The following is a 14304-nucleotide window of genomic DNA, read 5'->3' as shown; positions in this document are numbered from 1 at the left end:
TCTGACAGAATATGAGTTGAATTGTTAACTGATTGACTGATATGCAGGGTTTCAAGTAACTGTACTGTAAATGCTAAGTGTTTAGGAGTAGAGTGCAGTGGTTCACCAAGGTGTGAGCCACCAAAGAAATGGAGATGGATCTAATGCCTGTTGGACTCCAATGGATTGCTTTTGAATGCCATTCATGGCCTTCATTCACTTGTAAAGAGAGGATTGAGGAGAGTGCTGTAAACCTGTTGTACATGTTGCCTTGGGTGTACAGACCTGTCTGAATTTGGCACGGGCCTCCTTCTCCTTCATACGGCCGTGGGCCACCAGGTAATCGAATACCTCTCCTGGAGCACACACGGGACAGAGGGTTTAGTCAGTATCATGAGTGTAATGCTACTGCCCCGATGGAGAAGAGTCAGCTGTGGAACATGTAGAGCCAGGCTCTAGGCCTCTGTACACTCCTGTTCACCAGGACTGTTCACCAGGACTGTTCACCAGGACTGTTCACCAGGACTGTTCACTGCAGGCCTGGCCGGTTCCTGCTTCTGAGTGTGTACCACCATAGCTCCGTAACAATCACTTAGCTGCAGCACAGGCTCCCTAAAATGATTTCACTTAAGTAGAGCTAAAAGTAGGGCAGGGCGATATGGCCAAAAAGTTATATCACGGTATGAAAAAGAAATATCATGAAAACGGTTTATTTGGCGATATAATTTACACCTGGCAAAATACATAAAAATCAAAGCCTTTCGCAGATGGGGAAAATTCATTTACAGCTATATTTTCTTTTTATTGACTTAAATGACCTAAATCTCTAAAAAACACAGAAGATAAGATCAAAGAATATTACTACAACTATTTGCTCCTGTAAGTTCACCTCCTCTGTGCAGTTTACACGTGTGTTACTGTCAGGCAATAACGTGTTTAGGACACGTGTTTGCCAGAAACACACTTTTTTTACTAACCATATAAATGTCTGTGTCCATAGAATCATGTTTGGAATATAACTGACCTGCATCACATGAATGATCGCATTTTGAGGGACTATTTTCTAGCAGATCACTCCGCCGCTGCGTAGCTTATACAACCACGAAGCTCAAATATAAGTTCTATATACAGTATATAAGATAAGATAAGATAAGATGATACTTTATTGATCTCACAGATGGAGAAATTGCATTCGATGAGAGAGCATCCGGCAGCAGCACCCATTCAGTGCGCACCACTCTTTTTCCACTCTTATATTATATAATATAAAATGATTCTATGGACACAGACATGTATATGGTTAGTCTGGTGTTATAAGTGAATTGCCTCAGGTGCTCTGTGGAGCGGGTCACACTGTTTTTAATGCAGGCTAGCTGACATTGTAGAAATGTGCTAGCCTTGCATTAGCCTAGCGCCACGAAACTCTTCAAACATAAGAACTGCATGAATTACAAAAAAAAATATCTCCAGGTACCAGCAACACTCTGGATAACTAGGAAATGAGGCCCTATGTCAAAAATCCTGAAATATCCCTTTAAAGATTGGTTTTACAGTGTTGATGTACGTATTCACAGTTACAAAAACATTCACATGACAGTGAAGTGTTCCATTTTTACATTTTGATTTGCTTTGGTTCTCAGGACGATTATCCACGACTGAGGGCACGCACAAAGACCAGACAGGTACTCATCAACTCGTCTACGCTCAGGTAAGAACATGTCTCAGTATGAAAAACGGTGGCCTGTTCCTTTAAGACAAATCGAGTTCACCTGCAGTGATGCAATCCAATTGAAAAAGTAAGATTAACATGTTATCAAAAGTATAAGTATAATAAATAGATAAAAGGGCTATTTCTTCAGATTTAGTACACATTACTAGTACATGTACTTGAGTAAACAACTACACGCTTCTGGGTCCCAGTGTCATCTGGAGGACTCCTGTAGAACTACGGTTCAATCTGCATCTTCAGGAAATGCCCTCTGTGGCTCCTCCTGCTCTAATGGGAGTTGTTTACCATTAAAGATTCAAGCTTCAAATCAACAAAGGCCACGACACCCGCTGACGTGAGAACAGGCCTGATGTGAGTGGAACCTGACTGACAGGTTAGTCCACACTCACCTCCGCTGGCGTACTCCATGACCAGGTAGAGCGTCTTCTCCGTCTCAATGACCTCGAACAGCTTGACTGTAGGGAGCAGACACAGAGTCAGAGAGGAGTCCACAGGCCTGTGCTACAGCGCTGACCACACACTCACCTATGTTAGGGTGGTTCAGCATCTTCATGATCCTCACCTCCCGGAACAACTGAGACATGACGGAGACATGACGGAGACACCACGGAGACACCACGGAGACACCACGGAGACACCACGGAGACACCACGGAGACATCACAGAGACACCACAGAGCCAACATGTTAGTCACATCCTCAACAAAACATTATTTACCAGAGCTCCGAAATTATATATTGGAGATACTTCATATTGAATGCAATCCAGCAGAAAGTGTATTAGCAAACTAGATCATTTGAGTACCCGACACTTTTTGACTTGTGTAGGTTGGTCCACTAACGGACGGTCATCGCGCAGATTTACTGAGTGCGTTACAGACTAGAAATACTAAGAGAATCTTTATTAAATCAACACACCAGCAGAGATGGCCGAGCGCACACTTTTTTCATTTGATACGTTTAGTTAAATGAATGGATGCTGATGCTGGCCATTTCAAGACCCTCCCAGAAAACCTTGACCCCTCATTTGACCCCCCACCCAGTGGTGTAGTCTCCTCGATGTCGGCCCATCTATGCACATTTGTCCGTCCCTCTGCAGCGGCTCGTGAGCGCTGCTTCAGGCAAAGGCAGTGACAGGTGTGGGCGAGTCTGGATCTTACAACAAAGTCTATGGGAAAGACGCCGCGGAGATGTGAATAGATGAGAATATATACTATTTCGGAAATATGTTTCCTGTCATGGGTGTGGCTATGGCAATTAAATTTCGAGCATATTGTTTGCAAACTGCAATTGATTAATTAGTTAAAAACAAAGTGGTTGATATGCTGTGTTGTTTTTGTTGTTTAGTAGCAGTAATTATGCAGTTATTAGCAGTGTCCACAGTATTTTTTGTTGATTTTCATGAGACCCCCCTTGAAATGACAAGGACCCCTCATTGCCTCCCCAATCAAAATCATCTGAAGCCACCACTGGCCACATGAGGCCTGTTTAGCTTTGTAATCTGTCCACAAAGCCCTTTACCCCCAACCACACTTTAGGGCCACCACTGACCTGGCACCACACTTGCTCTCGCTGACATAAATAACTGCACATATTTAGTTATGTTTGGTGTTCTATGGGCCGTCTCTTTGTAAATGTGATCTGTCTGACAATCCCCAAAGCCTGGACACCAGCAGTCAGGACAAGGAGATGAGACTCCTTTGACATTGTCCCATGAGTTCTGGTGGTGTGACGTAGCAAAGCCGGGCTATTTCGGGCTGTGGCGCTGTCTGTGCGGGGAGCGTATGCGTGCAGGCACAGACCCACCCAGCCGCCATCAAACAGGGGTAATTGCAGCTTGTTTCCCGTAATTAAAACTCTCGGAGAAACGGCGACCACTTAAAGAGACGGAGCGCTGCGGGGCAAAGACAGGCGGGAGGAGAGAGTCCAGAGCCGTGACGGAGTTTACCTTCTGCAGACTGGAGGAGTTCAGCTGGGTCTTATCGATGATCTTCACAGCCACCTACAGAAGAGCAGGGAGTGAGCACAGGCCTGTTACATCACAGCAGCACATTGCAAAGTGCTACATGTGCTACACAGCAGTGCAGTGTAGTCATCTTAGGTCAAATATGTCTGCACAATGACCAATATCATTCAAGCAGGAGAGGTCTCTGGAAGTACTGGATTAAGATCAGCACTTTACAGTAGAAGAGCTTTTACTGACATCACCTTCATTCTATTCCATAATATTCTTCTTCTTTTTGAGGTTTTACAGGCGGGTGGCACTCTGCTTAAAGGTGCATTTCCGCCACCTACTGTATCGGAGTGTGAACTAGAGCTTAACCCGTCATCCTAAGTGCTATCCTCCACAACATTTGAAAGATAAGTATGATACATTACTGCTACTCCACTATATTTGAAAGAGAAGAATGATATTATTTCTAAACCACTATATTTCTAAAATGGGTCAAAAAGAAAAAAAGAATGAAATTAGCAGTTCATTCTGTTCAATTTAAAAACCTTTTGTCCCCACCGTGTTACTATAGGGGTCTTTGCTAAGATACTAAGAGTGCATGCTCTCCAGAACAATGAGTCCCCTGATCAGAGATCAACATGTTCGACTCAAATATTGGCTTTACTGCCAATTTTGATTCATTTACATTTGAAAAAAAATGTATTGATATACTCTTTTTGTTTGGTTCTATCAAAACTATCCAATCAGAAGGAAGACTGGGTCCCACACTTACCGTGGCCAGATCCTTAACTCTCCCAGTCTATATGCACTCTCTTCACGTCTTAATCAGTGCTAGAGTAGTTCGCTGTAGTTAAAGCTTAGAGGGTGAACTCTGGAGGTTCTTAGCTTTCCAATAAGGTTCAGTTGTAGGAGTTTATAACTTTAATGTGTTTAAAAAGACTTAAGTGTGCAGTCCAACTACCTTTGTCAGGATAGTAACATTTCAAACTCTATTTTGATAATGAACCCTCGATACTCGATACGATGGCAAAAAAACTCCTTTTAAATATTTAGGCTACTTTATTGGCTTCCCCGGTTTGTTCTCTCTAATTAAATGTTTTGCTAATACTGTACAATAAAACCTACAATATAAACTATTGACAGACTGGATGGTAAAACACTGTCGCCTTCATGAACAGTGAACTCTCACTGCTGTTGCATTTAGCAGCAGAACAGAGCATTCATTCAAAGTTTAAACAACGTCTCCAAATGTAATTAGGAGTCAAGTACAAAAGTAAACATCTCATTTTAAGAGAAAAGCAGTTTCAAAGTCAATGCCAACTGATATATTGGAAAAAAGAATGGAAGCGGCTAGGCTAAGCTACACCATAGGAATGAATGGAAACAGTTTGTCCTCTCCTCTCATCCTCGTCCTCTGATCCTCACGCCTGCTCCTTCTAACCCGGTCCGGCAGCAGAAGTCGTGTCCTACATTGCGTTGCGTTTAGAGCTTTACCCAGGGTTTTAGTCACATTCAGACAGACATTTAGCTGGAGCTGTGGGAGCAGAGCTGAAGGAGAACTCCCACAGCTCTGTGCGTGCTGAACATGCAGCCGGAGGAAATGACAGTTAGCATTGATACCTGCTCAGGTCAACATTTGGCCTCAATACTACTTTTAGAATCGATTCAGTATCAAGAAATCCATTTTTGGGGCCTACCTCTTTCCCGGTGAGCACGTGCCGGGCCAGTTTGACCTTGGCGAAGTTGCCCTTGCCGATGGTCTTGAGCAGGCGGTAGTTTCCGATGTGCGGCTGGTCCGACTCGGTGGCCACAGAGTTCCGGCAGCGGGCCATACTGGAGCGACTGGACGTGGACTTGGTCTCCTGTACACAGGCCGACACAAGAGCAGCGTGAGAACAGACCTTTTCCTTAAACATTCTTATTGCTTTGATCAAATATGACAAGCTGAGCTGAACACCATAAACTAACAGACATGGACCCAATTAAAGCCATACTGTGCAACATTTTACCCAGTTACTCAAACAAAAACAAGCATCCATGTCCTTTACTGTGAGCGGCTGGTCTCATCTCACTTCCTCACGCTCCAGTTTGATAACTGAGCATTGTCTGTGTCGAGCTGAGCATTAGGAGCACGCTTGGTATCGCTGACATGTCCATGTTTTAAGTTCACAACAGTTAAGCTGATCTTGTGACATAACAAACAGAACCTGGAATGTTCCGTAGTGTGGCTTTAAAGTTCAGGACAAACATTAGGAAGGAAACATATAGAACATAATATACTGTACACATTCAAATATTGCAGGTACAGTATGTCCAACATGTGTGAGAACTCGGAATGCACCCATCCGACACTGGTATTGGATTATCTGAGCAGATACCGGGTATGGATTCCAAATATCCGATAGTGAACCAATACCTGTTTCGGCTCTCACTGTTTTAAAAACACAACTTTCACTAACTAAACCTCAGTGAATATGGACAAGCTGCTTACTTCGAAGTTCAGAACCTGCAAGAAACAATATGCGAACGCTGATGCTAATGCTGATAAAATGCTAGAGCAGCTGGGAGTGGGACACCTTTTTAATTCATTAATGTGGGCCAGTACCTTGTTTTTTCCCCCTCAATTTACTTGTTCTGTAGCCAAGCTTTGGGAACCACTGATGAAGGCTAACTATATAGCTATATTTAACACATACACACACACATGCATTTGCCATTTAAAGCTTTTTAGTCATTGTATATAAGATACCCCTAGTTACTATTACTTGTCTGCACAAGTCCTCTCTTATCTACATGGACCCATCTCTGTCAGGGGGCGCCGTCCTCTCATCTCCGCCCCTGCAGCTCTGATTCCGGCTGTGAGCATCAGCCTGACAGAGAACACTGACCAACATGACCTGCTCTGCTCTGCACCTCTTGTAGGACAAATGAACAAAGGTGTTGTTTAAAAAAGTGACTTTATGCAAATTAGCCATGTGGACAAAGCTGCCTTCATTTAATATTGTTCCAATGCTATTGGAAAAATGAAACAGTGAAATATTGTGCACTTGGACATGACTTTGCACCTGATCTGTCCGGTTGAACCTGCGCCTGTCGGCCTCTGTCGATCAGCCTGTCAAAGAGTTAGGGGAGAGATGCCAGTCCTTCTCTGGTGTTTAGGGGAAAAATAGCTACCTGTTGTGAAATTTGTGCCGGTCTCTAGACGGACAGAAAACGTAAAATAACGGCGCAAATCAGTGACACGCAGCTTTTCTCAATTTGTAGTGTGCATACAGTAATCCGGCAGGCTTTCTAGTGGTTGTACTGCGTATTCCTGTGTATCACGTAGACTACCCCACTGATTAGTTTATTAATAGGTACAATAGATCTGGAACATCTTGTTTGCAAGAAAAAATAAGACTTCATTGATCTCACATTCACTTTTTCACTCAGAGAAAGCCACTTATAACAAAGTCTCTTGGCATCGGATAATATCGGATATCAGTAGATACTCAAACCCCCAGAATCGTTATTGGATCGGTGCATCTCTAGTGAGAACTGTCACAACAAAGCCTGGAAATATAAAAAAGAAATCACAGCAGCACTGCTCCAGTGAGTGTATCAGAGCCCTCACTGAAACGCTTTAGCCAACGCTCCAAAAGCAGGCGCGACAGTCCCTGACTGAGAACCTCCCTCAGCACAGACATGTCACTGTCCTGCACTGTTCAAAAGCCAGTGTTAAGAAAACGCTGCAGCAGTTTGACAAACAGGGCCCCAAAAAACGGTGTGTGTCATATGGATGCAACGATTCTCAATATTACATCGAATAGTTCGATACGGCCTCTTCAATTTAATACGTGAATATGCTGGATATGAATCGACCCCCTAACCCCGCGTGCTCTGACTGAGAAACACAGCCAGCAACACGTGCTAGCTGCTGCGTTTGTGTTTAGCACTATTAGCTGCTAGCAGACCACCATAGCACAGATCAGAGGTGGGAGGACTTTGCTATGGATTGTAACGATCAGGGGAAGATGTTAGTGTTAAGCAGCCATCTCCAGCCTCATGACTCAGAAAAGCTTTAAGAGACAAGGTAGAAGCTCAGGGTAAACACAAGAAACTCACTTGTCTCAGGTAAGTCATGTTTCATGTGAGATGCTGACATATTTGTTAGTAGTGCTCATGTATATAGGGCTCGCTAGAAAATGCACGGGTCGAATATTGAATATGTGTGTGTGACGCAAATTTTAGAAGAAAAAAGTACATTTAGATGCAGTATTTCCAAAGGTCTACAGAGCTAAGCACTTGAATATTTTACACTAGAGCCTACTTTGATACAATACAGCAGATCATCATGTCATTCTGCTTTGAGGTTTTTTTGCTTGTCAGCAAAATAAAGGGAAAAAAACCTTGTATTTCTTGTTCAGGGCATTAAATGCATTGAATCGAAATCAGGACCTTCATATTGAAATATGTACTGAATTGTGACAAAAGTGAAGAGCTTATTTTGGACAAAACAAAACGTAGCCTATATCTGCTCTAACTTTGCATGAATGTACAGTATTATCTGAATCAATACATTTAGTTCTCTACAGTGTGACACACAGGCTTGAAAAGCACAATGTAAGTGTAAGTCAAGTCTAATGATGAGGAAACATCACAATAATACGGCTGTGTAATTGTTCAAAATTCACTAACTATTATTATTACATTAATTGATTCCGAAAAAGATGTAATCAAGGAAAAACAATTATTACTTTAACTTTGCAAAGCTCCAGCGTCCCCCTCGAAATGTAGGCTACGCAGTACGCACATTCATAAAGGACCATATCTGATCCATGTATTGGTTTACAAAAGCACTTGTTCTAATGTTCAAACACATGAATAATTGTGATATCATTTAAAACTAAAATAATGGCCTGTAGTGTGATTTGTGTAAAATGAAGATTCAGATGACAGTCAGACAGAGCTCCTGTCAGCTGGGCCCCGGGCCCCGGGCAGCTGTGGCGCCACCACCACAGAGAGACTGTGTGATGAGAGTGAATGAATAATAGCCTGCTGTGCTGTAGCACTTTCTGAAGCTTGTCCAGCGCCGGGCAGGAGGGTCTCAGGTTCGATTCCCGGGCTGGCCAGTCTTTGTGGAGCTTACATGTTTTCCCTATGTCAGCAGGTTTGCTCTGCTGTGCCTGTTTATCCCATCACTAACATGTATATGTATAAACTAAACATGATTAGCTGATGGTAGCTCCAAATGCTAGAGGCCAGAGAGATCCACGCAGAGCAAAGAGGGACGCCTGACACTGCCCTTCACTTCTTCATCAATCACACAATAGTTAAACTAAAGTATTCAACTGGTCCAAGTTCAACTTTTCCCATGAGGATCACACTGTCTTGGCTAGTTGAACTCTGCAGCCTCTGTCCCGGCCCCTGGCCCCTGGGCTGTACAGATCCACTTAGCTGCTGTGACCTGAGGATAAATATAGAAGTGTGAGGACAATGTGTGACATCACTGTTTTCTTCTCACATTACAGTGTGCTGAGAGTCCACCAACACGGGCAGAGGCCCTTTCTAAAGGAGTCTGCTGAGGGCCCCCCCACACTCAACATGTGTGTCCGTACTATTACAGTTTCACAGACTCAGAGAACATGGCCCCTCAAGGTGTGTAGAGATTTAGAATGCCAGTACCAGACATACATTTAGTTTATAGTTTAGCCAAGAACATATTCACAGAAACAACAAATAGTGCTTCTCACAACTGTGTTTCTAAGACGCTCCGGACTTTCATTTTCATATGCACGGCATCAAAACTAAGCACTGAACCAGTCTGTGGTAGGGCTGCAAAATTGCAAAAGCAACGAGAATATATGAGATTTAACAGGGAATTAACACTATGACAGTATCTCTCAGAGAGGGGGGAGTGCTACGTCTGATCACCAGTGCTTGAAGAGGACAGTGTTTTCAGTAAGGCACAATATCAACAAAAGAAATAGCACGATAATGATATATTATATATATTATATTATCATTGACAATGGACAAACTACTTCAAAATTCCAGCCTTACGCCTATTTGGAAGATTGATGCAAAGTATTTCATTCCTTGTTTTCAAGCGCCATACTCATTTCTTCACAAATATGTTCTTTCATTTCACTTTTCTGTGCCCCACACAGTCAGTGTTTCTGCTGCTCTGAAGGAGCTGAGCGGAACATCAATTATATCGTGTCCACCGCGATATCAAGGAATGACATCGCGATGATGATATGGCCCAACACTAGCTTTCAGTAGAGTTGCAAATAATCCATGTGATTATGGTGTACTTATATCAACCTCTTCCCAACCATTTCAATATATATTCTGAGGCCTCATCCAGGCTATTCCAAGGCTTGGTCGGCTGCATCGCCATTTCAGTTTTACAAGGTCCTTTACCAGCTTTATTCAGGTTTTAACAAATACTTTATATCCATTTGAAGTAATAGGCCACCGTTTTTACACACTGAGATTTGTTCTTAGCTTAGACATTTGTACCTGTCTGGTTTTCACGTGTGCCCTCAGTACGTGAAGTGTTACACAATAAAGTATAGTTACACAATAAAGTATAGTTACACAATAAAGTAAAGTTGCACAAAATTGAACAATGTGGATTTTCTAAGCGGATAAAAAGGGGAACTATATTGTAAGGCCTAATAATGCCAGGAGTAGTTCGGCGTCCTCGCAGTAAAGTGAAGATGTTACTATGCGGACGCCGAAGTACTCCTGGCATTAATAGCCTCTAGAGGAGGAGAGGCTAAATGCTAACGCCGTCTGTGCTGCGTTTACGTGACTGAGGGCACGCGTGAAGACCAGACAGGTTCAAATGAACTCGTCTAAGCTCAGGTAAGAACAACTCAGAATGTAAAAACAGTGGCCTATTCCTTTAAGATAAGCAAAATGATCACCAAAAAAAACACATTGTTGCCAGCAGAGGGCGCACAAACAGGAGTGAAGCAATATGTGGCTCCTAACAACAGCTGCCAGCTCGTAGCAAGGCGTGCAGAAAAGTTACGGTGGATTGAAGGTGCATGGACCTTAGAAGAACAGGCCTGTTTTGGGGTCATGATGTCATGTTTAAAGGCTTAACAATGTCAGCTGAAGACATGCCCTTTAAGATCTGTGGCTTTCTTATATTATAGCAACATGCACTGCTAGCCCTGCAGTACCATCTATAGTGAGCATCGCGGTGCGTTCGAGTGCAGTTTGTGGGTGGGAGAAGACAAACACCTCCTGACTGAGGTTGCCATGGAAACACGTCACTTGCAGTTCTGGCTCCATCTCAAATGTAGCTTCTCTTTCTCTGCCATTATTCTGCAACTCTTCTATTCAGGGATCTCAGGCTATTTATAGGCTTCAGCAGGCCTACAGACCCACTCACAACCACAGCGAACGCTTGGATCTAGTTTACACTCCTTTCTGCTCAGGATGCATGAAATCAGGAACAATGTGTTGCCAGGCCTATGTGATAAATGGGTGGCAATATTTTAGAACACAAAGACCAAACTTTAAAGCTGCTTCTTTCTTATGGAACATTTCACTAATGTACAAGCATCATAAATGTGTCTTTACTCTCGGAGCAGGACATCACCTCATCTCCATGGAGATGTTGCCACTTTGTTTCTGTTTTCAATTTCATTTAATGCGTTGCTTGTCCCTGAGGGGCCATTGTTTTGACTACAGGTAGCCAAACAAAAGGGCCGATTAGATTCACAGAAGCAAGACTGAAATCTGAGGGGCCAAACTAAAACAACATCTACAAACCATCTACAAATGTTGTGAGAAGCATGGGACTTCTCACAACATTTGTAGATGGTTAGCAGCTTTAAGACATTCACGCATGTGGAGACAGGATATTTTGCCCAAATAAATGCAAATTATTAATTGCATCCGTTCAATTTGCAATCTTGAGTCTGCAGGGACTTCAACTGTTGTAAATGGATCACAGCCTTAGAGGTCCAAATAAATGTGCTTTATTTGTCATTGTACAAGTACGTAGATCAGATGTTGTGTTAGTCCTGAGCTTCTAAGCAAGAGAGCATGTTATGCATGCGAGCTGGGACAACCAAGTCACTTTCATTCAAGCTGTCAGATGATCCTTCCGGCATCAAAAGAAAAGTATATTTTGGGTACCAGTAGAACAGGAGGTACAGGACATGTACTTGTAGCTTTTTAACGGCACGCAGCCCTCGCAGCCTCACAGTGTTTGTCAGTGCAGATGTGAGGCCTGTTTCAGCAGCCTGGTGTGACGGCTGCTCTCAGTTTGGTGTCACGCACTTGTGGAGGCGTCCTCAGCACTGCCCGGGCACACACTGCAAATGGTGCTGTCAGATTAATCACTATCAATTTGAAACTCACAAAAGCCAATCACAAAAACAGCACCAAAAAAATGTCCTCTGCAATCAATGAATAATGTATTGATGTATTGTATTTATGATTAAAAATGGGTGAACCCATAGTGATGTGATTTATGTTTGGGATCCAGTCATTTGAAAGAGCCATTCAAAAGATTCTTTTGATTATTATTATTTTTTTTTCATGGCACCAGCCAGATAATACAAACATAATCACTGACAGGCACCTTCTGATTGAAATCTTCCAAAACTAGAATATGACTGATTTTTACGCTTTGAAAAACGAGTGTGAAGAAAAATCTTACACAATTAATGAAAAGAACTCTCTGTGAAACCACTTTAAGAGCAGAAACATTTCCCTTGTGTGGCCTGCTCCGTTGTTGGCAGATTCTTGTGCTCATTCTGGGGAGTTGTGAGTAAAATTGTCATGAAAGTCACATCACTACCAAAAAGTCTAAAAGCAAAAAAAAAATGTTGCTGTGGCTTGCATGTTTAAAACATCCAAATCAACCCAAATCATTTTTTTAATGCAAATCTCAAATGAAAGCTAGTATTTGTCCGAACCTGTCCAGCAGCCCAGACCAGAGTGCGGTCCACTAAAGCCTGTGCTCACAGTCACAGGTGGGATAGATGACAGATGACAGCTATAGGCTCTGCATTACATGATGAAATCTGGAGAGGACGGAGCCTATGGCCAGCTCAGATCTGGTTATGTAACCCACCAAAAGCATACACGGAGTGCAGGGAATAGAGGACACTCCAGTGGTATAGAATCACCTATCGCTCTCATAAAGCCGATGTTCCTACATCTGTGACACACAACTCATACAACATATGACGAACTAACACTCTGAGGTGAGCTTCACGATCGTGGCTACAGTCTGAGGTGAGCTCCACGATCCTGGCTACAGTCTGAGGTGAGCTCCATGATCCGGGCTACAGTCTGAGGTGAGCTCCATGATCCAGGCTACAGTCTGAGGTGAGCTCCATGATCCTGGCTACAGTCTGAGGTGAGCTCCATGATCCTGGCTACAGTCTGAGGTGAGCTCCATGATCCTGGCTACAGTCTGAGGTGAGCTCCATGATCCGGGCTACAGTCTGAGGTGAGCTCCATGATCCGGGCTACAGTCTGAGGTGAGCTCCACGATCCTGGCTACAGTCTGAGGTGAGCTCCATGATCCTGGCTACAGTCTGAGGTGAGCTCCATGATCCTGGCTACAGTCTGAGGTGAGCTCCATGATCCTGGCTACAGTCTGAGGTGAGCTCCATGATCCTGGCTACAGTCTGAGGTGAGCTCCATGATCCTGGCTACAGTCAGAGGTGAGCTCCATGATCCTGGCTACAGTCAGAGGTGAGCTCCATGATCCTGGCTACAGTCTGAGGTGAGCTCCATGATCCTGGCTACAGTCTGAGGTGAGCTCCATGATCCTGGCTACAGTCTGAGGTGAGCTCCATGATCCTGGCTACAGTCTGAGGTGAGCTCCATGATCCTGGCTACAGTCTGAGGTGAGCTCCATGATCCTGGCTACAGTCTGAGGTGAGCTCCATGATCCTGGCTACAGTCTGAGGTGAGCTCCATGATCCTGGCTACAGTCTGAGGTGAGCTCCATGATCCTGGCTACAGTCTGAGGTGAGCTCCATGATCCTGGCTACAGTCTGAGGTGAGCTCCATGATCCTGGCTACAGTCGGAGGTGAGCTCCATGATCCTGGCTACAGTCTGAGGTGAGCTCCATGATCCGGGCTACAGTCTGAGGTGAGCTCCATGATCCTGGCTACAGTCTGAGGTGAGCTCCATGATCCTGGCTACAGTCTGAGGTGAGCTCCATGATCCTGGCTACAGTCAGATGTGACGTGGGCTCCAATATAGAGACTACAGTTACACAGTTGAAGGCACACCCAGAGCGGGTGGACCGGACAGGCCTGTTTACTCTGAACAGCACACACTAAACACAGGAGTCTCCAGTTACCTTGACTGAGACCAAACTATCTGTTCACGGACTCTATTAAAGGACCACTGGGCTAGAGCCTACAGTAAAGCTGATCTAAATCACACTTTGTCACAATTCCAAAAGCACATAGTTGCTTAAGGATTTCAGTCTTCTCTTAAATGTGTTCCCGTTTAAAATGTGCACTGTTAACTGAATCTTCCCTTTGACGAATATAATCGCAATTAGATTATTATTCACCCAAGAAATCCTTCAGCCCTTATGGGACACATAAGCAGACAGTGGTAAATGAACATATTTCCAGCCCAGTATGCACACGTATTTGGTGGTTGTACA

The 14304-nt window shown here is 43.7% G+C and overlaps 1 protein-coding gene across 4 annotated transcripts in view; it reads right to left on the bottom strand.

Moving 5' to 3' along the window:
• Positions 1 to 14304, bottom strand: part of mark2b (MAP/microtubule affinity-regulating kinase 2b) — a 73055-nt gene that overhangs the window by 50373 nt on the left and 8378 nt on the right. For all 4 annotated transcript variants that reach the window (XM_079579599.1, XM_079579601.1, XM_079579600.1 and 1 more), the window contains exons 2-6: positions 5359 to 5523; positions 3656 to 3709; positions 2234 to 2282; positions 2098 to 2163; positions 265 to 335 (exon numbers count right to left, since the gene is read on the bottom strand). In XM_079579599.1, the coding sequence (XP_079435725.1) occupies positions 265 to 335; positions 2098 to 2163; positions 2234 to 2282; positions 3656 to 3709; positions 5359 to 5523 (405 nt within the window). The remainder of the gene's footprint in view (positions 1 to 264; positions 336 to 2097; positions 2164 to 2233; positions 2283 to 3655; positions 3710 to 5358; positions 5524 to 14304) is intronic.

The sequence above is a fragment of the Gobius niger genome (assembly GCF_951799975.1).
Source record: "Gobius niger genome assembly, chromosome: 21".
Lineage (NCBI taxonomy): Eukaryota > Metazoa > Chordata > Actinopteri > Gobiiformes > Gobiidae > Gobius > Gobius niger.
This window is presented reverse-complemented; position numbering and strand designations above follow the sequence as displayed.